We start from the raw sequence: 12290 nt of genomic DNA, 5'->3' as shown, positions 1-12290 counted from the left end.
ATGCCTTTAATGCCTGGCTGTTCTTAAAGGGATTGGCTAAATTTACAGCTACTAATGCCATTTGTCACTGGGCGTGCACAAAGGCATGCTGAGCTGGCTGGGACGGTTCCAGCGTCTTGTCTCTGGGGATACATGGGGTGCCCGGTGATGTCAGCCTGCAGGTTTCCTCCAGATCTCTAGCCCCTGACCTTACCACTGGGAGCTCTCACAGCCTCAAAGGTGGGCAGGGCCAGAAGGGTGGGGAGAGACTTCTAGCCTCGGGCAGAGAGAGCTCGTCAGCAGAAACATCTCAAGTGCTGGTTTTCTTTTTCTTTTTTTTTTTAATTTTATTATGTTATGTTAGTCACCATACAATACATCATTAGTTTTTGATGTAGTGATCCACGATCCATTGTTTTCGTATAACACCCAGTGCTCCATGCAGTACGTGCCTTCTTTAATACCCATCACCCAGCTAACCCATCCCCCCTCCCCCCTCCCCTCTAGAACCCTGTTTGTTTCTCAGAGTCCATAGTTTCTCATGCTTCATCTCTCCCTCCGATTCCCCCCCCTTCATTTTTCCCTTCCTTCTCCTAATGTCCTCCATGCTATTCCTTATGTTCCACAAATAAGTGAAACCATATGATAATTGACTTTCTCTGCATGACTTATTTCACTTAGCATAATCTCCACCAGTCCCACCATGTTGATGTAAAAGTTGGGTATTCATCCTTTCTGATGGCTGAGTAAGTGCTGGTTTTCTAAGGGAACCACACTGCTCTGGGCAGAGGGGGGCAGCAAGCAGAAGATTCACCGGGGTCTGAGTAGGGCGACACGAGTGGAGAGAAGGGTGCCTTTTCATCAAAGAACATGAGTGGGTTGTTTTCTGGCCTTAAAAATAGGCAGCCAGGTTCCCCCGACTCTAGTGCCAAGCCCATAAAAGGCTATAGCGGGGGTGCGGGGGTGGGGGGGTGACGGTGCCCTGGGCCCCTGGGGCTGGGATGGGGTCTCTGATCAACATCAGGAGGAGAACAAGAGTCTGGCCTTTCGCCAGACAGCTGTAGATGGGCCTAAGTCCCATCTGGGCAGTGCAGGCCAAGGAGCCCCCCACCCCGCTGTCCTTCCGTAGGCTTGGCCCCTTTGCACGCCTCCTTAAGCTCTGCTCGCCTGGCTCACCCCTCCTGCCCGCAGGCTCTGGGCTGCCTGCCCTTTACAGCAAAAAGCAGCCTCAGCGCTTTTCCCCGCTCCTGCTGCTTGCCTTTTTGTTCTTCTGCATCCATCACCTGGCAGTGGGGGCAGGGTGGGGAGAGGTGGCTGGCTGGCTGGCTGCATTGGCCAGCTTGTTCCTGGGCTCCCGATTCCTCCGCTCTGCAATGCTCTGCATTCTGGAGGGCTGCCGCTGGAGGTATCTCTTCTCGTCCACCCTCTCCTTCCTTCCTCCCCTGCTCCCTCCCCCCTCACTTCCACCGGGATCATGAAAACATAAGCTCCTCTCACTGGCCCTCTCAGCTTAGCCAGCGGCCCAGCCGTGTGGGCAATCTCCCATCCTGAATTTGCTGTGAGTGCGAAACCGAGCCAGGAGGAGACCCCCAAGCCCAGGCAGGAAGGGAGCGCGACAAGCCTTTGAGAAAGCATCTCTGTATCTCCCTGGCCTTCCACTGGCCTGAGAGTTCATTCACTCTGTGCCTCCTCATTCCTTTTACCTTAAAAATAGGGCAGTGCTTGCGGGTATGCACCCCAAAGAATTGAAAACAAGGACTCAGATGGTACACCCATGTTCATAACAGCACTACTCACAACAGCCAAAGGTGCAAACAAGCCACATGTCCATGGATGGATGATGGACACACAAAATGGGGTTTCTGGGTACAATATGTTATTGTAATACAGCGTCTGACGTGAAATTCTGATACATGTTCCACCGTGAGTGAATCTTGAAAACATTATCCTAAGTGAAAGAACCCAGTTACAAAAGAACAAATATTGTATGATTCCACTTACAGGAGGTACCCAGAATAGACAGATCCGTGGAGCCAGAAGGGAGAGCGAGAGTTGCCAGGGGCTGAGATGAGGGGAGTGGGAGTTGTTGCTGAATAGGCACAGAGTTTCTGTCTGGGATGCTGGAAAGTTCTGGAAATATAGTGATGATGCATATACAACATTGTGAAAACTCTTAATACCACCGAACTGTATGCTTAAAAATGGTTACAGTGGTACGTTTTATGTTGTGCAAATGTATTTTACCACAATTTTTTAAAATGGGGTGTGAGTGCCTGACTGAACTTCCAGCCCGGTAGCTGAAGAGATGGATGATGTGGACAGCACCCCCTTCCTCTCCTTCCTCCCTCGTGTCTGCTGAGGAGGTAAAGTGCCCTGGTTGGAACTCATTCTAGAATGTACAAATGAGCCCAGGTGATACATTAGCCTGGTTCCCTCTCAGAAAGTGGAGTTCCTGGACGTACCCCAAGAACAGGCATCCCTGGGGAGAGTGACACAGGAGGAAGGAGGGCCAGAAAAAGGGGTGTTACGGGTCTGGTCCCCACTGTGGGCAGCTGGGCCCAGTCCCCTGGGACCTGCTGAGGGACCGTGAAGAACACACCTCAGTTGTCATGAGAGACCGAGGAGAGAGTGTTCGTCAAGGGCTGCCCCGGGAGCAGTTAGCACCTCGTCCTGCTAGGGCACAGGAGCCAGGCGCCAGGGGGGCCCTGCTGGCATCTGCTGGGTGTGCCAGGGGAGCCCTGGGCAGAATGCGCTCAGGGCAGCTGAGGGGAAGGTACTGTCAGGCTCCCCGTGTGACTCTGACTACAACGGGAGGGGCACCGAGAGGATGTGAGGACACCTAAGCCATCCAGAAGCGACCAGTGTGGGAGTCCTCTGTTTCCCTCTGGGCACCAAACTTGGGCAGGCTGGGAGTGGGTCTCACTGCCTGTCCCTTTCTGCAGTGATCACTGATCCCAGGGCTCCTCACGGGACTGTGGTGTGGCCTGGTGAGGGGCCTGCGAGAGCCTGGGGGAGTCCAGCAGAGCAGGCCAGAGCTACTGCTGCAGGCAAAGCCAGGCACTTGATCCTCCTGGAAACACTCCTGTCTAGTTCCTGCAAAGCCCAGTCCTCCGCCCGTACCTGTAAAGTATGCCAGGAGGCCCTTGATAAGATCTTGTCTTCGAGGAATAATGGGCATGGCCTGAGACATTGGCTTTTCCAGCAGGCAGCTCCCTTTCAACCCTCTCTGGACATCTGCCTTATCACCCCACCCCCCCTGAGGCCCAGCCATCTGCCCAGTGCCGGGCAGTGAGCTAGGCACGGGGCCCAGCCCTCTAGAGCCTGCAGCCCAGTGGGGGGGTAAGAGGCACACACAGCACTTGAAGAATCCACTGGGCTTTGGAAGGGTAGTGGAGAATGAGAAGTGGGAGATGTCCTGAGAGCCTGAGCAGACTGCTAGGAGGTGGGATGAAGAGGCAGTGAGGTATAGGCATGTGCTGGGACATGTGCTGTGCAAACTTGAGCAAGTTACCTAACCTCTCTGAACCTCAGTTTTCACTTTTTTTTTTTTTTTAAGATTTTATTTATTTATTCATAAGAGACAGAGAGAGGCAGAGGGGAGAAGCAGGCTCCTCGCAGAGCAGGGAGCCCGATGCGGGACTCGATCCCAGGACCCTGGGATCATGACCTGAGCCAAAGGCAGATGCTTAACCATCTGAGCCACCCAGGCACCCCCTCAGTTTTCACTTTTCTAAGTAGTATAATTATACGAGTTTCATGGCATTATTGTGAGGAGTAAGTGGGAGAAGGTACATCAAGTGCTGGGAACAGTGCCTGGCACGTGATATAGGCCCAGGGCACTTTAGCCATTCCTGTTATTAGAAGTCACAGTATCCATGCCCACAGGCCAAGGTGGGGTGGATCCTTTGCCCACTAGCCCACTCTGAAAGCAGGGGATTGAGCTGGTTGCCAGATGGCCACTGAGGCACTGTTCTAGCATTCTGTGCGTGTAAGGACTGCTGGATTTTGTAGGCAGAGGGAAGGGGAATGTGTCCCTGGGTGAGGGGCACAGTGTGAGCAAAAGCAGAGGCAGAGAGAGAGCATCACATGTTCGCTTTCTATGGCCTCGTAACAAACTGCTACAAACTTAGCAGCTTAAAACAATACCCGCTTATTACCTCACAGTTCTAAAAGTCAAAAGTCCAGTTCAGTAAATCATGAGACAAACCCAAGTGTCAGCCAGGCTGAGTTCTCATTTGGAGACTTGGGGACAAAGTCTGCTCCCAAGCTCATCGGTTGTTGGCAGAAATTACTTGCTTGCGGTTGTAGGACTGAGGTGCCCTTCTCCTTGCTGGTCATTGACCAAGGACTGCTTCTCAGTTCCTGGATGCTGCCTGCTTTCTTTGCACATGCTCCTTCTTCTTCAAGCCAGCCACAGTGTGCTGAGTCTTTCTCATGCTTTGAATCTCTGTCTCTACCTCCCATCCCAGATTTAAGAGGCTCATGTGACTGGATGAGGACCTCCTGAATAGTCTCCCTATCTTAAGGTCTGCTGATTTGGAATTTAATTATATTTGCAAAATCCCTTCCCAGGATTAACTAGATTAGTGTTTGAGTAATTAGGAGAAGGTGTACACCCAGAACCTTCTTAGTGTTCTGCCTACCACACAGGGCATGTGGCCAGGACAAGGAGTAGGGTAAGAGGGGGTCATGGACAACCATTGGAGCAGGAGGGGTAAGGTGGGCCGTGGTGGTAGGAAGGGTGTAAGCCTGCTATAGGCCTTGAATGGCAAGTGGAGGAAGGGGCATGGGACCATCCCCGCCTTCACCTCCGACCATGGCCCTGTACCACTCGGCCTGCTTCTCCCCAGTCTGAGCCAACTCTCTGCAGACCTGCCACCACCCTGGCCTCCACACCTGCCCTCTGATGAGGGTACCCGGGCCTGAAACTTCGGACTCTTCCCTCTGGATCAGGTGCACATACGCATGAGGCCCAAGGCTGCAGAGCTCAGGAACCCAGAGCAAGCACAGCTCCTCTGCAGCTAGCCTGGGGTCCAGCGGAGGCAGGGCCCCATGCGGCAGCCAAAAGCCAAAATAGGAGCCAGGAAATCAGTTGAGGAATGTGTGCGTCCCCCCAGGCAGCTCTTCTTCCCCACGACCAGCACCAACCTTTGAAAAGGCCGGTGACGGTCTGGGGGAGTGCATGTTCATGGTCTCAGCAGCATTTCTGGAACCCAGTGCCCTGTTTTGGATCCGTTACAGTTGAAAACTCAACAAACCCTTGATAGTTGGCAAATGACCGTGTTCCAAAAAAGTTCTCTACTAGTAATCCAAGGTCTTGAAATTCAAATGCTCCTTTCAATATACGAGGACCTTGCCTTTATTATCAACAGTCACTTTCTAGATGCATGCAGTCCCTTGTGGTCCCAGAGTGCTGTGTGTTATTCGGGTCTTCTTTGTGTATCTACTGGTGGTCATTTGGTAGACCATTCTACTAGTTGTGATGATGAAACCGCATGCAGGCTGGGCTTCCTCCAGCTTGAATGCACGCCCCCACGGAAAGCAGCAATTTTCCGACGACAAAAGGGACACCGGATAAGTCTGAACACCCCTTCCCATCTGGCCTAGAGCCTGTCAGAAGGAAGGGGAGGGTCTCTGGTGGGAAGGGACCCAGAGGTGAGAAGGGTCCCAGTTCTCCCCACTTCCAGGTGGGAACTTCGGGGGACAGGAGTAAGAAGTGAGGGGGTGTCCCTGCAGGCCTGGGCCCCTGCAGTGAATGGCTGGATTGGCCCAGTCTGGTCAGGGAAGGACAGCAGTTCTGTGGGTGGACTTCAGCAAGTATCCCTAGAATGCCAGTCACGTGATGCCAGGCCAGCACAGAGAGAGGGCCCGAGGGCTCATGAGAGAGCCACATGCCCATGGAGGGTGGCCAGACAGCGCCCATGGCTAGCGCATGCTCTCCCAGACTCTTCATGTTCTCTCATTAAGAACCAGTCACATCCTTACAGACTGAGCGGAGTGTGTCCTGGTCAGCTGCGTCGTAACAAGGCTGCAGAGTTGTGTATACACAATTAAGGCCTACAGGCCTCACCTAATTTAGGGGGTAGTGTGGTGTCCCAAGAGAAAGCATCTCTTTAGAAGGAGACATTTTCTTGCAAGACCCAGGCCCCTTAGGGGGTTTGTGTCTGACATCCCAGTGCTTGAGTCTGGGACGTCAAAGCCTATGGTCTGTTTCATTCTGCATTGTGGTAGATTTGGCTAAGTCCAGGTTGGGAAATGGGGCTTGGCTGGGAAGCTGGGTCTGTCTCCTGCCAAATCCCACATGGTAAGGTCCAGGTGTGGACTAAGACCCAACACTGCACAAGTTACTGCGTTGGCCAGTTAGGCAAGCTACCTGCCTTCCCTGGGCCTCAGTTTCCCTCCACGTGCAGGGAGACTTGCAGCGTATTCTTCACATTGAAGGCAAGCTGGTGCCCCACTCATTTCTCTGGGATGTTGGGAGGCCAAGATGCCGGGACGGATGAGAAAGGTTCCAGGAGTGGGCAGTGGTTCTCAAGTGGGGCATTGTCCATGCCTCCCTCCAGCTGTGTCTCACCAAGCCCGCTGTTGTGTCTCCTGCAGCCCCCACACAGCCCCTGAGCTGGAGGGATGGAGAACTCCTCTGCTGCGTCAGCCTCATCTGAGGCTGGGAGCAGCCGCTCCCAGGAGATCGAGGAGCTGGAGCGCTTCATTGACAGCTACGTGCTCGAGTACCAGGTGCAGGGGCTGTTGACCGACAAGACGGAGGGGGACGGTGAGAGCGAGCAGACGCAGTCCCACATCTCCCAGGTGAGCGCCGGCGGGGCCTGGGCAGGTGCAGGGGCCCTGGCAGACTCCAGTGGGGGGAGAGGGAACCCTAAATCCAGGGAGCATCTAGTTGCCTGGCCCTTGATTGCTGAGTCATGGATGGCCCCAGGTGGCAGAGCCTGAGATCCAGGCAGGAAGCCCTCTGCTCTACCGCGCCCCCATCCCACGCCACTGGGCCGCTGGGGCCTGGCCAGACTCACAATTCATTGAACACATGTTTATTGAGAGCCCGCTATGTGCTAAGCACTGTTCCCTGTCCTCCACAAGCTTATGTTCTAGAAGAGATCTGGAGATTATGGCTTCTCCAGAATGCACATCATAAAAGGCTATAACTTGGGAACATTGTCTCTGATTTCAAATACAGGCAGTTGTTGGCAGCCAAAGAGCTGAGTCTCAGGCAGTCACTGAAGGCTCTGTGTGCCGGCCCTAGGTAGGCGCCTGAGGCCTTCTGACCAGAATGTCAGGTTGGTGTTATCTGCTCCTGGGCTAGTCTGTGGCAGCCTGGGCCTTGGGTGGAAAGCAGACTTGGCTAACCGTGGGCCAAGATTTGGAAATCTTGAGTTCTCAAGAGTAAAGTGTGAGCCATTAAGGGTGGTGGTGATATCACATGCGTCTTTCCTTAATACCATAAATCCTCAGGAGATACTGGTTCAAGAGCTGGTTCCCGATTTCCTTCTAGCTGTCTGTGTGACTTCCGGCAAACCCTTCAACTTCTCTGAGCTTTGATTTTCTTAGCTGGTGAATGGGGATTATCCTCTTGCCTCAGGAATGTTGGAAGGTCAAGGTGATAAGAGGTTCCCAAAGCTACAGAGAAGCAGGGGCGCGCTTCTTCTCCTGTTTGGGATCTGGGTCTTAGGTGTTCACCTCTTGCCCTTGTTGTCCCACCTCAAGCCGGGTCCCCTCTGACCAGTGGAGGGGAACCACTGGGGTACCCTGCTTTGAAGAAAAAGCCAAGTGCAACCAGCTGGCTGCTCACTGTCTGGGTGGGCAGAAGATCCAGACCCTCTGGCCATTTAGAAAGCCAGAGGAAACCTGGAACTCGGGACCGGGGGTCAATCTGGGACATTTGGAGGCCCTGGTGGTCCCACACCTTACCCCACGGGGGCAGGGAAGAGAAAAATCAGCCCCGAGAGAGAAGTGGGAATGTATGTGATGCTTTCCTTCGTGTCCTTGAAGTTCTAAATCACAATTCACAATTAGCATAAGCTTATAATGCATCCATTATTCACTCTACAAGTGTGTATCGAGCACCTACCCCGTGCCGGACACCGTTCTAGGGCTGGGTATCTGGGAGTGAGCCAAAGAGGCATAAAGCTCTGCCCTCATGGGCCTTACATTCGAGGGGTGGGTGATAATTGCTGTGGAGAAAAATAAATTAAGAAAACGAAATAGGGAGTGATGAGGGTGAGGAGGGGTTTGTAGTTTTAAGTAGGCTATCAGGGAAGATGTCACCGAAGTAGGTGAGGGGTGAGCTGTGCAGATATCTCGGGCAAAGACCCAGCTGGAAGAGTATTCCAGGGACAGCAAGGCGGCTAAGGTGCAGAGCAAAAGGGAGAGCCAGGGGGGTTGGGTCAGGGAGAAAAGGGGGTCACGTTGATAAGAGGTGCAGGCGCCGAGCCCGGGGGTCTGCTAGCACTGAGCAAGCAGGGTTGGGAGGAGGAACCAGCCAGAGACCAGGAGTGGGGCTGGCAGGGAGGCGGAAGCAAAACCAGGCAGGGTGAAGTGCTAGGAGCCCCCAGGGAGGATGTGTTCAAGGAGATGGGGGACGGGTTGGCTGTGTTGATGGCAGCTGCTGGACCGTGGATTAGGAAGACCAAGAAGGACCTGACCAAGCTATGGGGGCTCTTAAGGGGACCCTACCTAGAGAGGTGCCCATCAAGTGGCAGGGGCTAACATTAAGGAGATGGGTTGCAGATGGGGAGGGTAATGCAGATCCTCTATGTATTACAGGGGTGTCTCTGTAGAGGGGAGAGACCTGGTATTTGGGGAAGTGAGGTCAAAACAGGAGCATCCACATGTCGTATGCATGGATGGGAGTGGTCTGGGGCAGAGGGGAGGCTCCACAGAGCCATGGCCTTGAGTAAAGGAGAAGGCTTGGCCTTGGCTCGGGTCCCCAGCAGCTCACCCATAATCACAGAGCGGGGGTTTCCAGGCTTGTAGCTGTGCTTCCAGAAGGACCCCTCATTGTGCAACATAGCTGTGAGTTTCTCCAGCTACTTTCAGCCACGATGGCGCAGGTGCAAGTGCAGTTACAGAACTGAATTTAACCGGGACTGAAGTTTCTCTGAGTGATGCCACTGGAGGGAAAGAAGGAGGAAGGAGTCAGGAGGAGTCAGGACAGTGCATTCCCTGACGCTGAGCCAGGCAAGGACAGGAGTAAGGACCCAAGGCAGTGATAGGTGCTGAAGAGTGGTGGGTCAGTGGATTGGGGGTCCCTAGGGTGTTGGTGAGTGGCTGGAGTCCTGCAGGAATGAGCAGCAAAGGGGAGTGTCCAGAGTGGGTGTAGGAAGTCCAGGGCAGAAGGTGCAGTAGTTGGCAATGAAAGGCTGGGCCCAAGCATGGAGGTATTGGGCAGAGAAGAGATCAAGAGGAGGGGGCCATGGAGCTGATGGGCAGGGCACAGGAACCACCATCACTGACATCGACAGGTGCCGGAAGAGGTGGCCACGATCCAGGAGAAAAGTCTTGAAGAAGTACAGGGACTGAGGTGGGGGTGGGTAACCTGGGGGTCTACAGGTGACTGCAAGGACCGGGTGCCTTGTCTGATGATGTTAGTTTCAACCACCTTTATCATAGAGTTAACAGTATCATCACCTGCAGTGGCAGGGGGAGGGGTCCTAGACTAGACTGGACAATTTCCAAGGGAAATAAACCTCTTTGGGTCGTGGAGGGCAGGAAGGGGAGGGAATTAGGTGAACCAACTCTTGCATACACCCGTAAGCATCCTGGAGCAGACTTCCCTGGGAGCAGGCCCCGGGGATGGGGTGTGGGGCTGGCCTGCCTCCCGCACTGCGTGGCCTCCAGCAGGGCATCCTTCAGAGGCTCCTCTTAAAGGAGGAGTGTCCAAAGATGCCGTGAAGCTTCACCCCAGAGGAATGCCTGACGAATGGTAGAATTTCTGTTCCCAGAGCAGCCACCGGGGAGATAATTCTGGAAGCAGATAATTCTGTCTCTGGCCTCCCTGTGGTGATGGCGGTGCTCTCAAGATGCCGAGCAGATAGAGACGTGCCCTCACTCTGGGCCCTGCCCTTGCAGCTCCCACTCCTGGGAGAGGTCGGGCCTGACCATGCTTGGATGTCCACGTCTGCAGAGGCTTTCAAACAGATGTTTGTTGTGAGGCCACTTGTGACATCTGATGCGTTCCTTAAACTTTATGCGTTCTCTGATGTTCCCTGGAAGAATGCAAACACCTGGCAAGATCCCGGGGCCTGCCTGTGTACCTCTGGCCAAGGAGGGATGTTTTAACCCCACGCCCAGCAAACCTGCTACCAGACGCCCACAGACACAGCTGGGGTGCAGACTCCAGAGGAGGGGCAGCTGTGGACAGCTCTCAGTAAGGCTAGGGTTAGATGTGTTTATTTGCACACTTCTTTAAAAAAATAAAGTCTCTGTTGACACAGCTTTAAGAGAAGTCTTTCTGCTAGAGCACTTTTGCTCGTTCTTATTTAACCTGATGACTATTTTAAATGGAAGCCAAGAACCAAAAAAAACCCTCAGAGAATGTCCCCATCTGCCTGTCTGCGGTGGTGTTTTGGTGTTTCTGGGAGAGGAAAATTGTTAAGAATCTTGGAAACGAGAAAACTTGAGAGAGTGGAGAATAATGTTGCTCTTCAGTTGGTGGGACCATTTTTTAGGATCTGAGAGATGATAGTTGACCCTCATGATGCTTGTACAGTTGTGTTCTCCCCATCCCCTCCTTTAGCAACAACTAGGAAGAAAGATGGATGGACGAATGGATGCATGCATGGATGGTTAGATGGATGGATGGAAAGAGATTAGGTAGGTAGGTAGGTAGATACATACATACATACATACATACATAGAGCGAACCAGTGAGTTTCCTTTTCTTTAGATGAGTAACCAAGAGAATGTAAGTTCTAAGTTTCCCAACACTTTTAAGATACATGCCCCACCACCCACCCACCACACATCCATTTCAGGAGTGCATGCCCTCCAGTGGATTCCAAGTCCATAAAAGCACATCCTGAAAGTTGTCTTCACTCTGTCTTTGAGAGAAGGGCGGATTATAGCCCTATTCCACGGGAGAGAAGACTGCTGGAGTACAGATGTGGGAAGGGACGAAACCACACTGCTTGGTGGTGGCAGATCTGGGGCCCAACCCTTCCCTACCCACTTCTGGCCACCAGACTTGAGCTCCACTGTCGAATGGGTAGAATGTAGGGACATTGTAAAGAGCAGATACATTTAATGAAAGCATATTTCCCCATAAATTCTTGGGAACAGGTGAAATGAAGAACCAGTGAGGGTAAAAATAACTACTTATGGTCCTTTTTGATGTTGTCAGGCACTTGAGGCTCCTAGGTTTTGTCTAAAATGCAGAGTGTCCTTAGCAAGAGCAGTGCAACCATGCGGATGTAAAGAATGGGATGCAAGTATTCAGATTGGCATGACTTCTCTCACTCACAGTGTTTTTCCTTCTCTTTCTCTTCGTGTTTTTCCTCATTCTGCCTTCCCTGTTCACTGTTCCCTCATCCCCCTTTTATCCCATTCCTTCATTGCCTCCTGCCCTTTGAACACTCTCCCCTGCCGTATTCACTCGTAGGAGGAAGCACTCAATGGTGGACCACCCATGAAAGGCTTAACTGAAGAAGTGAGTTTAAGGGGAATTGTGGGATGGTTGAGCATGGGAGCCTCATTTTCTTAGAGATACAATTTATTTTTAATTACACGAGTCCTCTATGCGTACATTCTTAGAGTACACAAGAATTCTAATATTAGCAATAAAATCTCCCTTAGCTGCTGCCTCATTCACCGCCTTGATTGGTGAGTTAACTTCATCACTCTTTTTAATGCATTTATCAACCTATATATAACATAGGGCTTTTAGAAATACATTATTTCAAAATCATAAATCAGGGATGCCTGGGTGGCTCAGTTGGTTAAGCGTCTGCCTTTGGCTCAGGTCATGAGACTGGGGTCCTGGGATCGAGCCCCGCATCGGGCTCCCTGCTCCACGGGAAGCCTGCTTCTCCCTCTCCCACTCCCCCTGCTTGTGTTCCTCTCTCGCTGTATCTCTCTCTGTCAAATAAATAAATAAAATCTTTTTTAAAAAATCATAAATCATAGCCAATGAATATATTGTTCAATGACCTACATCTTTCACCTTGCTGATTGCCGTAGGGATTCTTCCAGCCTTGTAAACCCACCATGTTCTGTTTAATGGCTACATAGTAGTCCATACCATGGATGTCCCAGAGTTTAACATTCATCTGCTGAGGGGGATTCAGGGAACTTCTGAATTTTCC

The 12290-nt window shown here is 52.3% G+C and overlaps 1 protein-coding gene across 8 annotated transcripts in view; it reads left to right on the top strand.

Annotated features, from left to right (window-relative positions):
- Positions 1 to 12290, top strand: part of CTIF (cap binding complex dependent translation initiation factor) — a 290202-nt gene that overhangs the window by 67595 nt on the left and 210317 nt on the right. For all 8 annotated transcript variants that reach the window (XR_010407187.1, XM_045886755.3, XM_045886749.3 and 5 more), the window contains exon 2: positions 6580 to 6786. Coding sequence is in view for 7 of the 8 variants with exons in the window: in XM_045886755.3 (XP_045742711.1) it covers positions 6607 to 6786 (180 nt within the window). In the remaining variant the exon portion in view is untranslated. The remainder of the gene's footprint in view (positions 1 to 6579; positions 6787 to 12290) is intronic.

The sequence above is a fragment of the Mirounga angustirostris genome, unplaced genomic scaffold (genome assembly GCF_029215605.1).
Source record: "Mirounga angustirostris isolate CCGP_5_RB_7025 unplaced genomic scaffold, mMirAng1.0.hap1 SCAF_14, whole genome shotgun sequence".
Taxonomy (NCBI): domain Eukaryota; kingdom Metazoa; phylum Chordata; class Mammalia; order Carnivora; family Phocidae; genus Mirounga; species Mirounga angustirostris.
This window is presented reverse-complemented; position numbering and strand designations above follow the sequence as displayed.